At 32.8% G+C, this 16,496-nt stretch overlaps 1 protein-coding gene across 2 annotated transcripts; it reads right to left on the minus strand.

Annotated features, from left to right (window-relative positions):
• Window positions 1-1,482: 1,482 nt before the first annotated feature.
• LOC127735576 (zinc finger protein OZF-like) lies at window positions 1,483-14,063 on the minus strand. Of its 2 annotated transcripts, none has more exons than XM_052245819.1 (2): window positions 13,955-14,063; window positions 1,483-4,169 (listed from the first exon to the last, which is right to left on the minus strand). In XM_052245819.1, exon 2 carries the CDS (start codon window positions 4,035-4,037, stop codon window positions 2,889-2,891), a length of 1,149 nt encoding a protein of 382 aa, XP_052101779.1. In that variant the 5' UTR covers window positions 4,038-4,169; window positions 13,955-14,063; the 3' UTR covers window positions 1,483-2,888. The 2 variants fall into 2 exon arrangements, with proteins under 2 accessions (XP_052101779.1, XP_052101778.1); XM_052245818.1 differs by having other exon boundaries at window positions 13,821-13,986.
• Window positions 14,064-16,496: the final 2,433 nt, after the last annotated feature.

Raw genomic sequence — 16,496 nt, forward strand, 5'->3', positions numbered from 1 at the left:
TATACAGTATAACAAAAACAGACCAAAACACAAAAACTTAAACCAATGAACCATGAAAATGAGGTCAAGGTCAGTTGACACCTGTAAGTTCGACATGTACACCTTACACTCATTCCATACCATACACCAAACATAGTAGACCTATTGCATACAGTACAAGAAAAATAGACCAAAACACAAAAACTTAACTATAACCACTGAACCATGAAAATGAGGTCAAGGTCAGATGACACCTGCCAATTGGACATGTACACCTTACAATCATTCCATACACCAAATATAGTAGACCTATTGCTTATAGTATCTGAGATATGGACTTGACCACCAAAACTTAACCTTGTTCACTGATCCATGAAATAAGGTCGAGGTCAAGTGAAAACTTTCTGACGGGTATGAGGACCTTGGAAGGTACGCACATACTAAATATAGTTATCCTATTACTCATAATAAGAAAGAAATTAAGAATACTAAAAATTTTAACTTTTTTTTCAAGTAGTCATTTAACCATGAAAATGAGGTCAAGGTCGATGGACATATGACAGACGGAAACTTCATAACATAAGGATCTATATACAAAGTATGAAGGATCCTGGTATTCTACCTTCTGAAATATTAAGCTTTTAAGACATTAGCTAATGCCGCTGCCGGATCACTATCCCTATGTCGAGCTTTCTGCGACAAAAGTCGCAGGCTCGTCAAAAATGACCTAAAAGACTTTGAACATATATATTCGCATTCTGACTTTTTAAATGCCCATTTAATTAGATGTGTGAATTTTTTCTTAATAAGATTATGAGGCAAAGTGGTATATAGAGTAGAAAAATCCAAACTTTGAACAGATTCGAAATCACCAATATAAGCATGCAATTTATCAAGTACTTCCAACGATCGAATTTTTGACACTCCAAAAGTAATTAATTTCACTATTTTCAAAGGCCTTATTTGAACAATTTATTACCAGGTTTTTTATTGTACCAAGTGTACTAGTAAGTAGAATAGACAGTTTAGTAGTGGAACAATGGCTTGAAGATGAAATAAATTTATATTTATAAGGTGTTTTGTGCAGCTTTGGAAGCCAGTACATAGTTGGAACTTTCATTGTACTTGGTTCTGCTTGTAAAGAGGTAGCTAAAAGTTTATGTTTGTTACAGATTGTGAAATGTTGGTGAATTTGTGATTTCCTTGCTTTTGGTTAATTTTATGACAACTGTTGTCAGTTATGTGAATTTATCTTTTAATATCTTTACACTCCTTACTTTAAGGCACAATACAATTTATAATTCTCTTACTATTTTTGGTACATTGAAATATTGTCTATGAGCATGATGAGGCTGATTTAATATAAATGAAAAAGGTGCATGAAAATCTAATATTCTTACACCTTACTTTATTTATGATACTATATATGCACCACACTGGATAAATGGTACTCAAAGTTAATAAGACAAAACAAATCATCTGTACAGAGTTTTATAGACAATAGACAGTTAGACAATATTTATTTGCTCACACACATTTACATCAAATAGTTATACCATGAAACAACAACATAAAAACAATTAACAATTGTATGCCAGTAATTATATGAGTGACAGTAGCTTTCAAATGAAAAAAATGACTACAAATATTTGTGTATTCTTGCATAATTATTCACATATTTCATATTTAGACAGATTTTCTTACTAGTAATATGAGACAATCATTTATATATTTTGCCCAGATTTTTATAATGACAGGTGAACTGTTGCTCAATAGTGTGGACATATGCCACAGTGATAATTAATAAATATGCTAAATGCAAATTATGAAATTGATGTTAGTGTTTATTTTAATTTTAAGGTATCTCACAATACGGCATTGGGGGTATTGGTGGCAGAGTGGTCTAAATAGTCAAACTATTGTATCACTAGCGTGTCAACACTGAGGTTGTGAGTTCGAATCTGGCACATGGCAGGTGCGTTCGATTCCAATCTTAATTGACTAGGATTGTCAGTTTTCCTTCCAAAGGTCTGTGGTTCTCTCCGGCTTCCTCCACCAATAAAAACTGACCGCCACTAAATAACACAATAGCAGTGAAAGTGGTGTTAGACACAAATCAATCAATCAATAAGGCATAGCCGCATAGTATGGACAGACTAAGAAGAAATGGGTTTCATCCTCAATCTATTCAATGTTGCAAGACAGGCAAATACACAGTTTTCTTTTGTTATCAGAATACAACCCCTTTCAATTGCTAGTGTATGGGCAATGGTTACCATGGGTAATTACAAATATAGCTATACCGTAGTAATTGTGCAATATAATTCAATTTTCAAAACAATTTTATATAGACTGAATAGGGGTCCAAAAATGGTTTTTTTACTTGACCAAAAACTATGAAAAAAAAGTAAAATAACAAAAATACAGAACAAGGAAAATTCAAAACCGAAAGTCCCTTATCAAATGGCAAAATCAAAAGCTCAAACATATGGAAAACAACTGTCATATTCCTGACTTGGTACAGGGATTTCTTTATGTAGAAAATGGTGGATTAAACCTGGTTTTATAGCTATCTAAACCTCTCACTTGTATGACAGTCGCATGAAATTCCATTATATAATTGATTATAGCTACCTATCTTGAGTATAGTGTTATTGTTTATTTTCTTAGATCAAATAACAGTACCTTCAAACTGCAGATTTTTCCAATAAATTAATTTTCTTGCATGCCTTTCAACCTTAATATTGTCACTAATGTCACTATAGAGATTTTTCTTGACCTAATTTTAAGTAAGTCTTATTTCATTAACTAAGTTTCCTACGTAGTTGGTGAACCAACACCTGGAGTGGTAATTGTGTGGTAGGGTAATTATGAGTGGATACCTATAGGTATTCACAGTTGTCTTTAAGTTAAGTTTCCTCTGGTTCCACTTTAATTGTAACATCCAGGGTATCAAACTCAACAGTGGCATTTGTTTCACCTTTTCTGGTTTCATCCATAAAACTTTCTTCATTTCTTTTTTCCTTTAAATTCTCTAATTGAAAACTCTCACTTTCATTTGCTTCTCCCATTCCATAAGTTCTATATTCTTCCAGATGAAGTTTTTTAATATGATTCTCTAATCTTTTGTCTCCCATAAAAATTCTCCCACAAAATATACAATTTCTTCTCTTGTCTTCTAGTGATTTTTTGCGAGATTTTTTACAATGGTCATGCTCTTTGAGATGTTGAAGTGTACTAAAACTTTTACCACACACATTACATTCATGGATCTCTGGTAATATGGAATGTATTAACATGTGACTTTCAAGGTGCTTTAATTGAGCAAACAGCTTTCCACATACCCCACATTCATTAGTTTTTTCTGCTGTCATAACTGTCTTAGTAATTTCTGGAATTTCCTTTGTCTCAGTGTGTAAGTCCTTTATGTGTTTATTCAATCTTACACCACCTTTGTAACATTTCCCACAGTAAGGACAAATTTTTACACGAAAAACTGGTGGTTCATGTGTTTTCATGTGCACTTGGAGATGGTCTTTTCTATGAAAATCCAAAGAACATATTTCACATTTAAACTGTTTTTTAGACATCAAATGAATAGCCATATGCCGTGTGACATGATGTGATCGATTAAATGTTTTACCACATACAGAACATTGATGGGGACGTTCTCCCGTATGTGTGAGACGATGAGTTTGCATGTTCTGTTTCATTGTGAAGGCCATCCTACATATGTCACATTTATATGGTTTTATTTTTTCATGTATACGCATGTGTTTTCGTAAATTTGGCTTGTGGGTGAAAGGCTTAAAACATATGTCACATAAAAATAATGTCTTTTCAGTGTTATCATCAGTAGAATCAGCGGTAACAGGAGCCTCTTTATTGATAGTTACAGAGGTATTAATGGTGTTAGTATCAGTTTCAGTACTAGCAATCATGTTCATAAAACCAATTTCATCTCCACAATTTTCCTCCATTTCTAAAGGTTCTTCTTTCACTTGTACAAATTCATTGCCTGAAAGTTGTTCATCTGTATCTTCATTAGAATCTCCCATATCGATCCAGACTTGATTTTAAGCCTTACCTGACTTATAAGTTGTAAATGTGATGGTCTATCTACCCCGGTACTCTGATGTTTAAATTACACACCATTTGAGATTTTTTTCACTTGCTGAAGATCTATCCATCTGAAAAAAAGGACTGATTTATACATTACTTTATATAGAAAGATAAAAATGAGGCTGTAAACATGGTAAAAGGTTCTAAATAAATACACCTGTTAATTTAAAATAAACTGTTGACACAGAGATGTGTATGGCTTGATGTAAATTTCATAGTATAATGCAAATATTTTAAAGTACCAATATTTAAACATGTTAACTATGCAAAACATTCAAAGTCAATGAACCATGACTGATGGTGCAGTGCCAAAACCACCATGGAGAAATGCCAATGCTTATAAAACTGCATACCAAATACCATTTACTTATCATAAGTGGTTCCTTTTAAACTTACAATAACACAAACTTAAACTTGTAAACTATGCAAAAGTTTCAAAGTCATTGAACCATGATGATGGGGTGGGGTCATATAATCTCCATGGAAATGAGACTTTCAAATGCTTATACAACTGCATACCAAATATCATTGAATTAACACTAGTGGTTTATCTTAAACTGACCTTATCACAAACTTTAACAAATAAACTATGCAAAACATTCAAAGTCAATAGACCATGACTGAGGGACAGAGCCAAATAATCTCAATGGCTATGAGATTTGCCAATGCTAATACCGGTACATCTGCATACCAAATATCCTTGACCTACCACTAATAGTTCCCCTGAAACTGACCTAACCACAAACTAATACATGTAAACTAAGCAAAAGTTTAAAAGTCAATAAACCATGACTGAAGGGGCAGGGCCAAAAAATGTCCATAAATATAAGATGTGCCAATGCTACATGTAACACAACTTCATACCAGTATCATAGAGCTACCATAAATGGTTTCCCTTAAACTGATCTAACCACAAACTAATACATGTTAATTGTAAACTAAGCAAAATTTTCAAAGGTCAATAAACCATAACTGAGAGGATGGGGCCAAACAATCTCCATAGAAATGAGATGTGCCAATGCTAATACAACGGCATACCAAATACCATTGACCTACATGTACCACTAGTGCTTCCCCATAAACTGACCTAATCTGACTTAATCACAAACTAATACACTGTTGAAGCCTAAGTCTCGCTTTTTCGACTTCCTCAAAGAGAGACACTAAAACTAAGGTTTTCAAAGCTGTCAAAATTAAACCCCACCCCTTGCAAATTCCATGATTCCTTAGGGAAACGTAAAAAATAATTCAGATAAAAGCAATATTGTAGGTGCATAATTGCATTACATGTATATGGTGCAATATTCTGAAAAATTCTAATAAAGAGTTTTAGGAGGAGTTTTTGATACAAAATACATGTAGGTACCACTAGATAAAGTCATGTCAAAGTTCATGACTTGATAAGGAATGCCCCAAAAAACTAAAAAAAGTTGCTCCCAAGAACCTGAATCACTCACCTAGTAAAAATATGCCATTTTGATATTTATTTTTCTGTTATGTGGTCCAAGGACACAGTTATCGTCCTTTGGTTTTCGTTGTCTACGAATATAGTCCCTAGTGTGAACAGTGTATAACTTGCATTTTTTTTTGATACACTTTCCCAATTTATTTCTTGATATTTTATGCATGAAATATTAAGTAAGGGGATGAAATTACATGTTAAAAAAATTTGGGTGCTGAATCTTTATGTGAAGTAGTGATTTGGCCCAGTTAAAAAAGGTCAAAAATTAGAATGTCTGAAGCTGTCAAACTGAATTTTAGCCCCCTTAACACAGAATTGTCAATATTTTGAGTTAGAGCTGGTAGAAGTTTCTATAATTTTGATATTATTCGTATCAATAGTAGTACACTACACTGTAAAAATCTTTTTAAGATAGAGCAGGTGCGATTTTTTTAATTTGAATTTATTGTCTAAAAGAAATGCACTACGAAATAACTGTGTTCTCGGGCCTAAGAGATGAATTCCGTAAATGTAGATTCTGTACTTTGGCAACTTTCCTGAATGGTCTGCTGGTTTCAATTTGTCAAACTCAATAAAAGTAAAGCATTTACATCTTTGTTTGACAGAAATTCTGTTTAAATGTCCCATTTTGGCATTATACCGCTAAAATAAGCATTTTAAAGCAGTTTCCATTTTATGCCTAAGAGCCATGCTGACTTTCTATCTGACAGCTTTTTATGTTCCTGATATTTGTGTTTCTATGCTTAAATCAAATTTAATTAACCATTTGTGAACTCAGAATCTAGAGAAAAGTAGATTATCGCAGAAAAAATGTGCAGAATATTTGTATTTATGTCCCTGGTTAAACGGCCTGTTTGATGTATGTGAAATGTGAAGAGCTTTGTACATAAAATCTGTAGTCCATCACAAATATTTCACTAAATCTGTAAAAAAAACACTTTACAATGATCAGTACACCCTATTCATTTCATATGCTACCATAATTTTCTTCTTTAGGATAGTAAGTGGTTCAAATATATGCCAAATGAGACTAAAACTACATGCAAGTTTTCCATTGAAAAGTGAAAAACTGGTCATCAGACCATACTGTCTGCAAAAAAAAGTTGAATTCAAGAGTCCTTTTGCAATTAGACTTCTTGTATCAAGACATCTTAGCATAGAAATGAGCAAAAAGTAACAAATTTCCATTTCTTATAGCCTCTGTGTGCATTTTTTTATGTAAATATGGGCTACGGCCTAAATCGACTCTAAATAATTCTCGGTCTTACATGGCCTAAGACCATTTTATACTCATGTGGTATGCTTTTTGTAACTTTTCTTTACATTTAAAGTACATTTAATATATATGGAAGAATAATGTATGGTTAAAAAACTTCAAAATCTTAAAATGGGTTGAAAAAAATGCATGTTTATGTAAGGCTTCCCTTAATTCGAAAATCTCTATTTTCAGGCACAGGCTCATATAAATTTGACTTTTGAATAACTGTAATAAATCTGATAAATCAAATGAGTGTTCCGTTGCCTTTACTACTTATTATATTAAATTCAAGAGTATTTAAAAAGCAAATTTTTGCAATATTTAAATTTTTTAGGCCAAAATCTTGACAGTTGAAAAATATTTGATTTAAACGTCAAAAATAAACATCCAAATTTCAATATTAAAATGGCCCTAGTTTCTATAATATATATCCTATGGCCATGAAACTTGGCCAACTATCTTATAATGGCCTAAGCTTAGGTCATGCAAAGTTTTATTAAAATTGGTCAAGTCTTTCTATCCTATTAGGACCAAGGACACAGTTATCGTCCTTTGGTTTTCGTTGTCTACGAATATAGTCCCTAGTGTGAACAGTGTATAACTTGCATTTTTATTTGATACACTTTCCCAATTTATTTCTTGATATTTTATGCATGAAATATTAAGTAAGGGGATGAAATTACATGTTAAAAAAATTTGGGTGCTGAATCTTTATGTGAAGTAGTGATTTGGCCCAGTTAAAAAAGGTCAAAAATTAGAATGTCTGAAGCTGTCAAACTGAATTTTAGCCCCCTTAACACAGAATTGTCAATATTTTGAGTTAGAGCTGGTAGAAGTTTCTATAATTTTGATATTATTCGTATCAATAGTAGTACACTACACTGTAAAAATCTTTTTAAGATAGAGCAGGTGCGATTTTTTTAATTTGAATTTATTGTCTAAAAGAAATGCACTACGAAATAACTGTGTTCTCGGGCCATGTCCACTTATTGTAGATCTTATTAAGTGTCATTTTTTGCAGATCTTTTATTGATGATCCTTTTTTATTACATTTTTTACCTATCTATTATAAGTATTACTTTTGATCTACACTTACTACATAAAATGATTCTGAAAGATATATACAGTCCGCCAAAAGTTAAGCACCACCTATCTTTGTTGCATCGAAATTTTTTTCATTTAAAAAAACCAGTTAATCCTCGAAAAAGAGAAAATATTTATGTAGCAATTTTGCTAACATATATGCCATAAACAAACCATAAACTTAAGTTTGGTCACTGATGCAGGTTCTATGCATTTGAATTTTGCGTTCATAGAAATAGTGAAAATTACACACATCAGAAACGGAATTTAAGTTTTACTTTGATTTTATTTTTTTACAACAATTAATCACCCAAAATCATTAAAAGTCTCTACAAATAATCTTTGGAATGTTCGGCAAATTTAATGTCAATATTTAAGTCAATAGGATGTGTTACCACCTCTCTTCCGGTCCAGTTTCATAACACGGCGTCTCATACTCTGTACAAGCCTTCTGAACTTTAGTTGAGCAAATTTATTCCATTCATCAACAATTGCCCCTCTTAAATCGCCAAGATTTTGCAATGGTGGATCTCTGCGATTGAGATTTCTGCCAATGGCATCCCAGACATGTTCGATAGGGTTCCGGTCTTGAGACATGAAAGGCCAAAAGATAGTGTCAATGGCTTCTTGATCTTTGTAATCGGTTACAATCCTTGCCCTGTGTGGTCTAGCGTTGTCGTCCATGTACGAGGGTCTTGGCTCAAGTTGGGGATTCTCAAAATGAGGGACTACAATGTTTCTAAGCACCAAATCCCTGTAGGTCTGTCTGTTCATGTTACCCTGCAAAATATGCATACCAGCTTACAACAGTATGAGAAGAAACTCCATACTGTAACACCACCATAAAAGATTGCTATCGTTGGGCAATTGTTGTTTTGGTGATAGGCAGTTTTATTTCCCCGCCAAACTCGTATTTTGCCATCTATTGGTCGTAACAGAAACCAACTCTCATCTGACCAATGAATATTTTGCCAGGATCTCATGTTCCATTGTCGATGGTCATTAGCCCTTTGAAACCTGATTATACGGTGCCTGGCTGTTAGGGCACGTCTTTTGACAACACAACGTGCTCTTAGGTAGCCTCTATGAAGTCGACGGACCAATGTTCGAACACTTACACGACCACCTGGAGGCCAGTGGTGTCTAAGCTATGGGGAAGGAGTAAATGGGTTGGCTTTAGCACGACCAATTAGTAGTCTGTCATCACGATAGGTAGTTTAACGGGGTCTTCCGGACCTTGGTCTATCATTTACAGTTCCTGTGTCTATATGACGTTGTAAAAATCTGACAATGACGGTGCGATTAACATTGAAATGGTTACCAATGCTCCTAGTGCTCCTACTGGCATTTAACATGTCAGTTGCTTGTCAACGTTCAGTCACAGATAACTTACCGCCTGCCATATTTCACAGTGACTTGGTGAAGGTCAAATTTCACCTGTACGCGGGACAGTAGGAAGGTGATTTAAAGGCATCGAAACAGTGTATTTGTAAAAGTGCAGATGACCTTTAATAAAAGGTTGCTTGGCGGGTATATCGGAGTTAATTTTTTTGGTTGTAATGAATTTTCTTAGGGTATGCTATAGGCAATTCATAACAACAAACATAAATATTTTTTTCGCAATAGTTCAAAATATATTGACAGTTATATTTAGGTGGTGCTTAACTTTTGGCGGACTGTATATAAAAGATTAAGGATTAACAAGATCCATTTTTCAAAAGAAAAGACAAAATATTAAATCTGGATAAATCATTTGCAATTATTCAAAAGTTTAGGTTATACTAACACATGACTTACTATCAGTGATTGGTTTGAAACAATCAGTAAAATTTCAAAATGTTCATATTTTATGTGTTTATTCCTCCGTCCATCAAATTTCTTTTATCAACATATTGTACATTGGAATACAGGAAGTGATTTTTGTCAATGAAGAATAAACCCCATTTTAATCAAATTAGTTTATTTGTTTAATATGTTGAAAAGGTACATTTTCAATGCGTTTTTCCAGAAAAGATGAAATTATAAATTGAAATAAAACCTGAAAAACACTACACAATCCTTTAAAAATCCTCTTTCCACCATGTCCACTATATTAAATCATAAATAATATGAATACATTCAGTTCACCTTCTAAAATTTAAATATTACAAGAATATGTCTCAAATATGAAAAATTCTCCATTTTTTGACGATAGAATAAAAACTTTACACCTGTACATGTAGTACAATGAAATAGAATTGAAATTCCTGTATGCCATTCTATAACTATTCATCTTCAGTGTCATTTAATTGTTTTCAAGATGGATAAAAAGAAATCCTAAGAGGAGAAACAATAGTATACCTGTGTTTCAACTTACAAAATACCCCCATAAACAACCTTTTCAGGTTAATTTTAGGAGGCAAAGATCTTGCATTCTAGTCTCTTGATCTATTAGCCCAATGTAATGTCCAACAAGGATATCGTAAAGCATATTAGGGAGAATCTGTATTTGGCAGTTTCTTCTTTTTTTAATGATGAAAACAGAAAAAACTATTTGATTAAAATATGAAATTGCAATTTAAATAAAATTGTTTTGCAAATTAAGGGACCCACTATCATTGAATCCACATTTAGTTAGCATGTTTACATATAAATCAAGATATGGTATGATTGCCAAGGAGACAACTCTCCACCATAGACCAAATGACATAGAAGTTTACAACTATAGGTCACCGTATGACCTTCAACAATGAGCGAAAACCCATACCCCATAGTCAGCAATAAAAGACCCTGAAATGACAAACGTAAAACAATTCAAATGAGAAAACTAACAGCCAGATTTATTTACAAAACAATGAACGAAAAACAAATATGACATACAGCAACAAACAACAACCACTGAATTACAGGCTCCTGACTTGGGACAGGCACATACAGAATGTGGCGGGGTAAAACTAGTTTGTAGCTATTTTATATACTGATTTTTTTTTCTTTTCTAAAGAATTGTGGTAAAATTAAATGCAAAGTTACATCTGCAATACTCAATTTTTTTTTTTGTCCATACCATACCAGGCATACGCATACCTTATATAATTTTTCAAATATTATAATTTTCATTGTATTAAGCATTAATCTAGCACACAGTGCAATTTACTATTTACATAACTTTTTTACAACTGCACCACAAATCCTTAATAAAAAGTCTAAGACAGGTTTGATTTAACATACAGTATTGTTCATGTTGTTGTTTTACATGGTAAGAATGTTGTAACTTATGTGGTACAAATGTATCTATCATTTGCAGGGTTCTCACTAAGATGAGCCTATGAGTCCTGGACTGAAAATCTGTCTGGACTCATCATTTTGCAAACTAGTGAGTTTAGTATTTAAGTATAATGTGCTAGTTCACAAGGTGACAGAAGACATGTAATCCTACCCAAACACATTATTCTGACTCTGAGCCCACCAGGCTTTGCTCTTACTCCTTAATAATGTGTGCTTAGCAGAAAAGCAGCAACTACCAATTTTAAAGTCTTTGGTTTGACCTGGGCAGGGTTCAAACCCTCTACCTGCTGCACTCAAGGCGAACACGCTACCATGAGACTACCGGGGAGGTCTAGTCCTATATAAATTATGTAAGACTTCTTAGGTCAATATCTTTTGCATTCAACGTTAAGTCGTTTTTTATCAGATATTTTTTTTAATGCTGAACCACATCTGATGTGCATTCAACATTTTTAATCGGATATCTTTTTTACTATCAGCATAATTTGAAAGTAAAAAAAATATCCGATAAAAAACGCTGAATGCAAACGATATGGACCTACGAAGTCTTATATTATAGGACTATGGTTTGTTCTGCTGACATTAGTGATTGGACTTTTGGTCATGTTCTAGAGGTACATTTTGTATTTGGGTAATTTGAGGTGCCACAAACAAAGAATATGGTCATCAGTCAAGGGACTTACTTAAATGAGTGATTTTCTAAATCACTGATTCAAGTAACATTATGTTCATAAAGGTTGGAAGTAAGCTTAAGAGTTGTCTTTCTTTAATAATCACCTATTTAAGTAGTACAAATTAATCACTAGACTAAGTGATTTAATTTTATTGTAGCTTTAAATATAGAATACTAATGATCCAGGGACTAATTATGTTGCTAAAATTATCAGAACCAACATCTGTGTTGATAGGATGACCAGGTCATGTCAGGTGATGACCTTGTACTAAATCTAGGATAATGACATAAAAATCACTTGTTTAAGTATCATACCTCAATTTCCTTCCAAAAAATCACTTCTTTAAGTATCATTATTTTAATAACCCCCACTAATTTCAACACCCCCGAACAGTGAAATTTTGATCGCGAACAGTAGAATTTTATTACATAATCTATAAGATGAAACCTTGAATTTTACAGGAAAAATACTCCCACTGCTGGGAAAAATCTGTTAAGAAAGTATCAGTTCATTATGTAAAGCCATTTTTATAGCATTTTTTCAACTAAAATAGAATTTGCAGCTAAATTATTGCATCAAAGCCAATTGTCAAAGGCATAAACCTTGCTGCATAAAAAGAAGCAAAAAGTTCATTTTTTTCAATTTTACTAATGAAAAGATATTATCTAAACCTATGTGTTTAAAATTTTGGTAGAACTACAAAATCACAATTTGTGACAAAACTTCAAATTTGCTACTTAAATAAGTGATTTAAAATTTAAAATATTTCAATAAGTCCCCTGACTGTACATTGAAAAAATGGAATTATAGTTATCTCGTACCATTGTAAACTCGTACCAATGTCAACTCGTACCACTAAACAAAAACTCGTACCAATGCAAACTCGTACCACTGCTAACTCGTACCACGGTAAATTCATACCATTGTAAACTCGTACCAACTTATTTAAATGCATTCAAATGGTGTTTAATGATGAATATATACTTTAATTTCACTCAATACCTCTCAAGTCTGTAAAATGTATATAATTTGAAATTACAATAACCAATTTGTAGCTAATTTTCCTTGTCTAATTGGATAGTTAAAACCGTGGCAGATTGGCTTTGTTGTCTCCCTTGAAAAGACTCTTTTTTAAACTTTTTACTGACAACTATTTGATTTAATTTTTAATCATTCCAAATCAGTAACATTGAATAGATTTGGGTATTTTTCTATTGTTTCTAAAAGGAATTTTATTTAATGAAAGAATTTATTGATTGTGTTTTAAAGGTTTAAAATTGTTTATGACCAACAGCAGAGACATATAATACATGTATTATATGTCTCTGCCAACAGTTAGAAAGTATGAAATTTATTTATATACAATATTCAGCACATTTCAGCAGAATATGACCATGCTTATATGATTATACAAGTTGATTAGTTAAAGATAAAAAAAAAACAAGGTGATTAGTTAATAATCAACCAATAATCACACAATCAAAGGAATTTAATATATTTATTAGCATGGTAATTAAGAAATTACATTCGTATTTTTGTCTAAGTTTTCATTAAAATCTGGTATAAATTTCAAAGATATTTTAATTATTTGTATAAAGCTTAAAAAAAAATAATCATAAAACATTCGTATTTTTGTCTAAGTTTTCATTAAAATCTAGTATAAAATTCAAGTAATTCAACTTTTTTTATTTAGTTTACCAAAAAAAAAAAATCATAAAACATTCGTATTTTTGAATATATATTTTTATTTTAATGGTACGAGTTTGCAGTGGTATGAGTTCTGATTGGTACGACTTCCCAGTGGTACGAGTTTACGTTGGTACGAGTTAACTTTTTTGGTACGAGTTTACGTGGTACGAGTTTACAATGGTACGAGTTAACTTGCTTCCGAAAAAATGTATCAGCCATAGGCAGATAGGACAACATCATCCATACTTTGACATAACTATAAGTAATCTAATTTTTGTTTTGCAGTTACCATATAATTTGTTCATTAAATTATTAAACACGTTGTTGTTAAATCTCAGACTTGCAGTACACGATTGCTATCTGAATCCTTTCCAATGGGTTGATAGCTAGGACAGGTGTTTATTTTGTCGAGACAAAATTCACCTCTGTAGGAGTGGAGTTCTGTCCCTTTTCTTGACAGGAGATAAAAGTAGTTAATCAAATCCGCACCCGATTCGGGTTTGGTATCAGCTTCAGTCTTAGGTTAAATAACTCAAACGCAAATTCAAATTTGCCGACAGCCCGTCGTACGTGATGGACGCCAGATATAATTGAATATAATATAATATAATATAATATGAGGAAGGCGCTACCTTGAATGCCAGCTTACCAAGACTATGTCCTACATATTGATTGATTGTTGGTTTGCTTAACGTCCAATGGCAAATATTTCATGCATGTTCAGGACGAATGTCCTACATATAGTTTTTGTCGAGCCTGCGACTTTTGTCGCAGAAAGCTCGACATAGGGATAGTGATCCGGCGGCGGCGGCGGCGTTAGCTTACTTCTTAAAAGCTTTATATTTTAGAAGGTGGAAGGTCTGGATGCTTCATGCTTTGTATATGGATGCCTCATGTTACGAAGTTTCCGTCAGTCACATGTCCAATGTCCTTGACCTCATTTTCATGGTTCAGTGACTACTTGAAAAAAAAGTTAAGATTTTTCGTAATGTTAAATTCTCTCTTATCATAAGTAATAGGATAACTATATTTGGTATGTGCGTACCTTGCAAGGTCCTCATGCCCGTCAGACAGTTTTCACTTGACCTCGATCTCATTTCATGGATCAGTCAACAAGGTTAAGTTTTGGTGGTCAAGTCCATATCTCAGATACTATAAGCAATAGGTCTAGTATATTCGGTGTATGGAAGGACTGTAAGGTGAACATGTCCAACTGGCAGGTGTCATCTGACCTTGACCTCATTTTCATTGTTCAGTGGTTATAGTTAAGTTTTTGTGTTTTGGTCTGTTTTTCTTATACTGTATGCAATAGGTCTACTATATTTGGTGTATGGAATGATTGTAAGGTGTACATGTCTAGCGGGCAGGTGTCATCTGACCTTGACCTCATTTTCATGGTTCAGTGGTCAAAGTTAAGTTTTTGAGTTTTGGTCTTTTTTTTTAATACTATATGCAATAGTTCAACTATATTTGGTGTATGGAAATATTTTATGATCTATTTGTCAGTCACGCTGGTTTTATTTGACCTTGACCTCATTTTCAAGGTTCATTGCTCAGTGTTAAGTTTTTGTGTTTTGGTCTGTTTTTCTTAAAATATAAGCAATAGGTCAACTATATTTGTTGTATGGAAGAATTGTTAGCTGTACATGCCTGCCTAGCATGGTTCATCTGACCTTGACCTCATTTTCACGGTTCATTGGTCAATGTTTAGTTTACTTGGTTAATGTTAAACTTATGTGACAGTTGTAATAAAGCTTTATATTTAGGACTATCAACATAATATCAATGATTAGTAAAGAAGGCGAGACATTTCAGCGTGTGCACTCTTGTTGTATAAAATAAAATAATAAGTTCAGATGGAAAATGTTAAAGAAACGATCATTGAACTTCAAAAGGCAGGATGGAGTATGTTTTTTTTTTCTTCAAAAATATTCTGATTCCCAAATTGATGAAAAAAAAATATTCTAATCAAGCAGAGGACAAAAAAATATTCTGAATCCAGATTATCCCCATACCTTCTAGTGTTAACCTTTGACCAAATAATTTTGATTGATAGCGTTGAAGCCCTTTGCATGAAAAAAAATCTAACTTAAACAAAAAACCATACCCTCCTGCCCTTTTGAAGCTAAATGGTTGCACCCTTATTGTCCATATTGTTTTCTGCTGAAAATAAATTAATTGGTGATTTATCTAAATGACAATGCTTAAATTCATTATCTTGTGCCATTTTCAAATCCATTTTTCTTTCTTTGCAAATTTTACAAAATTTAAAACAATAAGACATTTGTTTAATTTCAAAACTATGAATTTGTTGATTTTCATGAAAAGGTGGAGGATTTGGAATATCTTTTTCATCAATATCTAAAAAAAGTTGTAGCTGGTTTTTTTATTTAGTATTGCAAACAACGCTTTCTGTTTGTTGAATTATTTTTACTTTCTAAATTAGCTGGATGTTCATATAATTCATGATAAAGAAAATATATATATTGGGTTAGTTCGCAATTGACATGCGCGAGTGTCACCGCAAAAGGATCTTCTTTCCCTTTAATTCACAAAATTGCACATGATTTTTTTCGCAGAAACGCACGAGTTATTTCATGAATGAAACACTTGTCATTGTTTGAAACTTTCAGTAATAAAAAGTTAGTTTAGCCTTTTTGAACGATTCACTGATTGTGTGAAAATTTGAACAGAAAATGTACGATAAACCTGATAAAATTGCATTATCTGCAGAATTATTGATAGCTTTCCTTACTATTCACAAGGACATATAACTAACATATCGTCCATGCTATTCCGATCTGAGTTTTTATTCATACATAGTCTGGCATGGCTGGTGCTGTTTCAAGTTATCTTCTTTCTCTGCATGTTTCTTGAGAAGTATTTGTATGACCTGGTCAGTCACTATAAAGTGTTACAATTCATATTTAGACGCAACACATAAATGGTGACCAAAGAGGTACTG

Source organism: Mytilus californianus, unplaced genomic scaffold, assembly GCF_021869535.1.
Source record: "Mytilus californianus isolate M0D057914Y unplaced genomic scaffold, xbMytCali1.0.p SCAF_3, whole genome shotgun sequence".
Classification (NCBI taxonomy): Eukaryota; Metazoa; Mollusca; class Bivalvia; order Mytilida; family Mytilidae; genus Mytilus; species Mytilus californianus.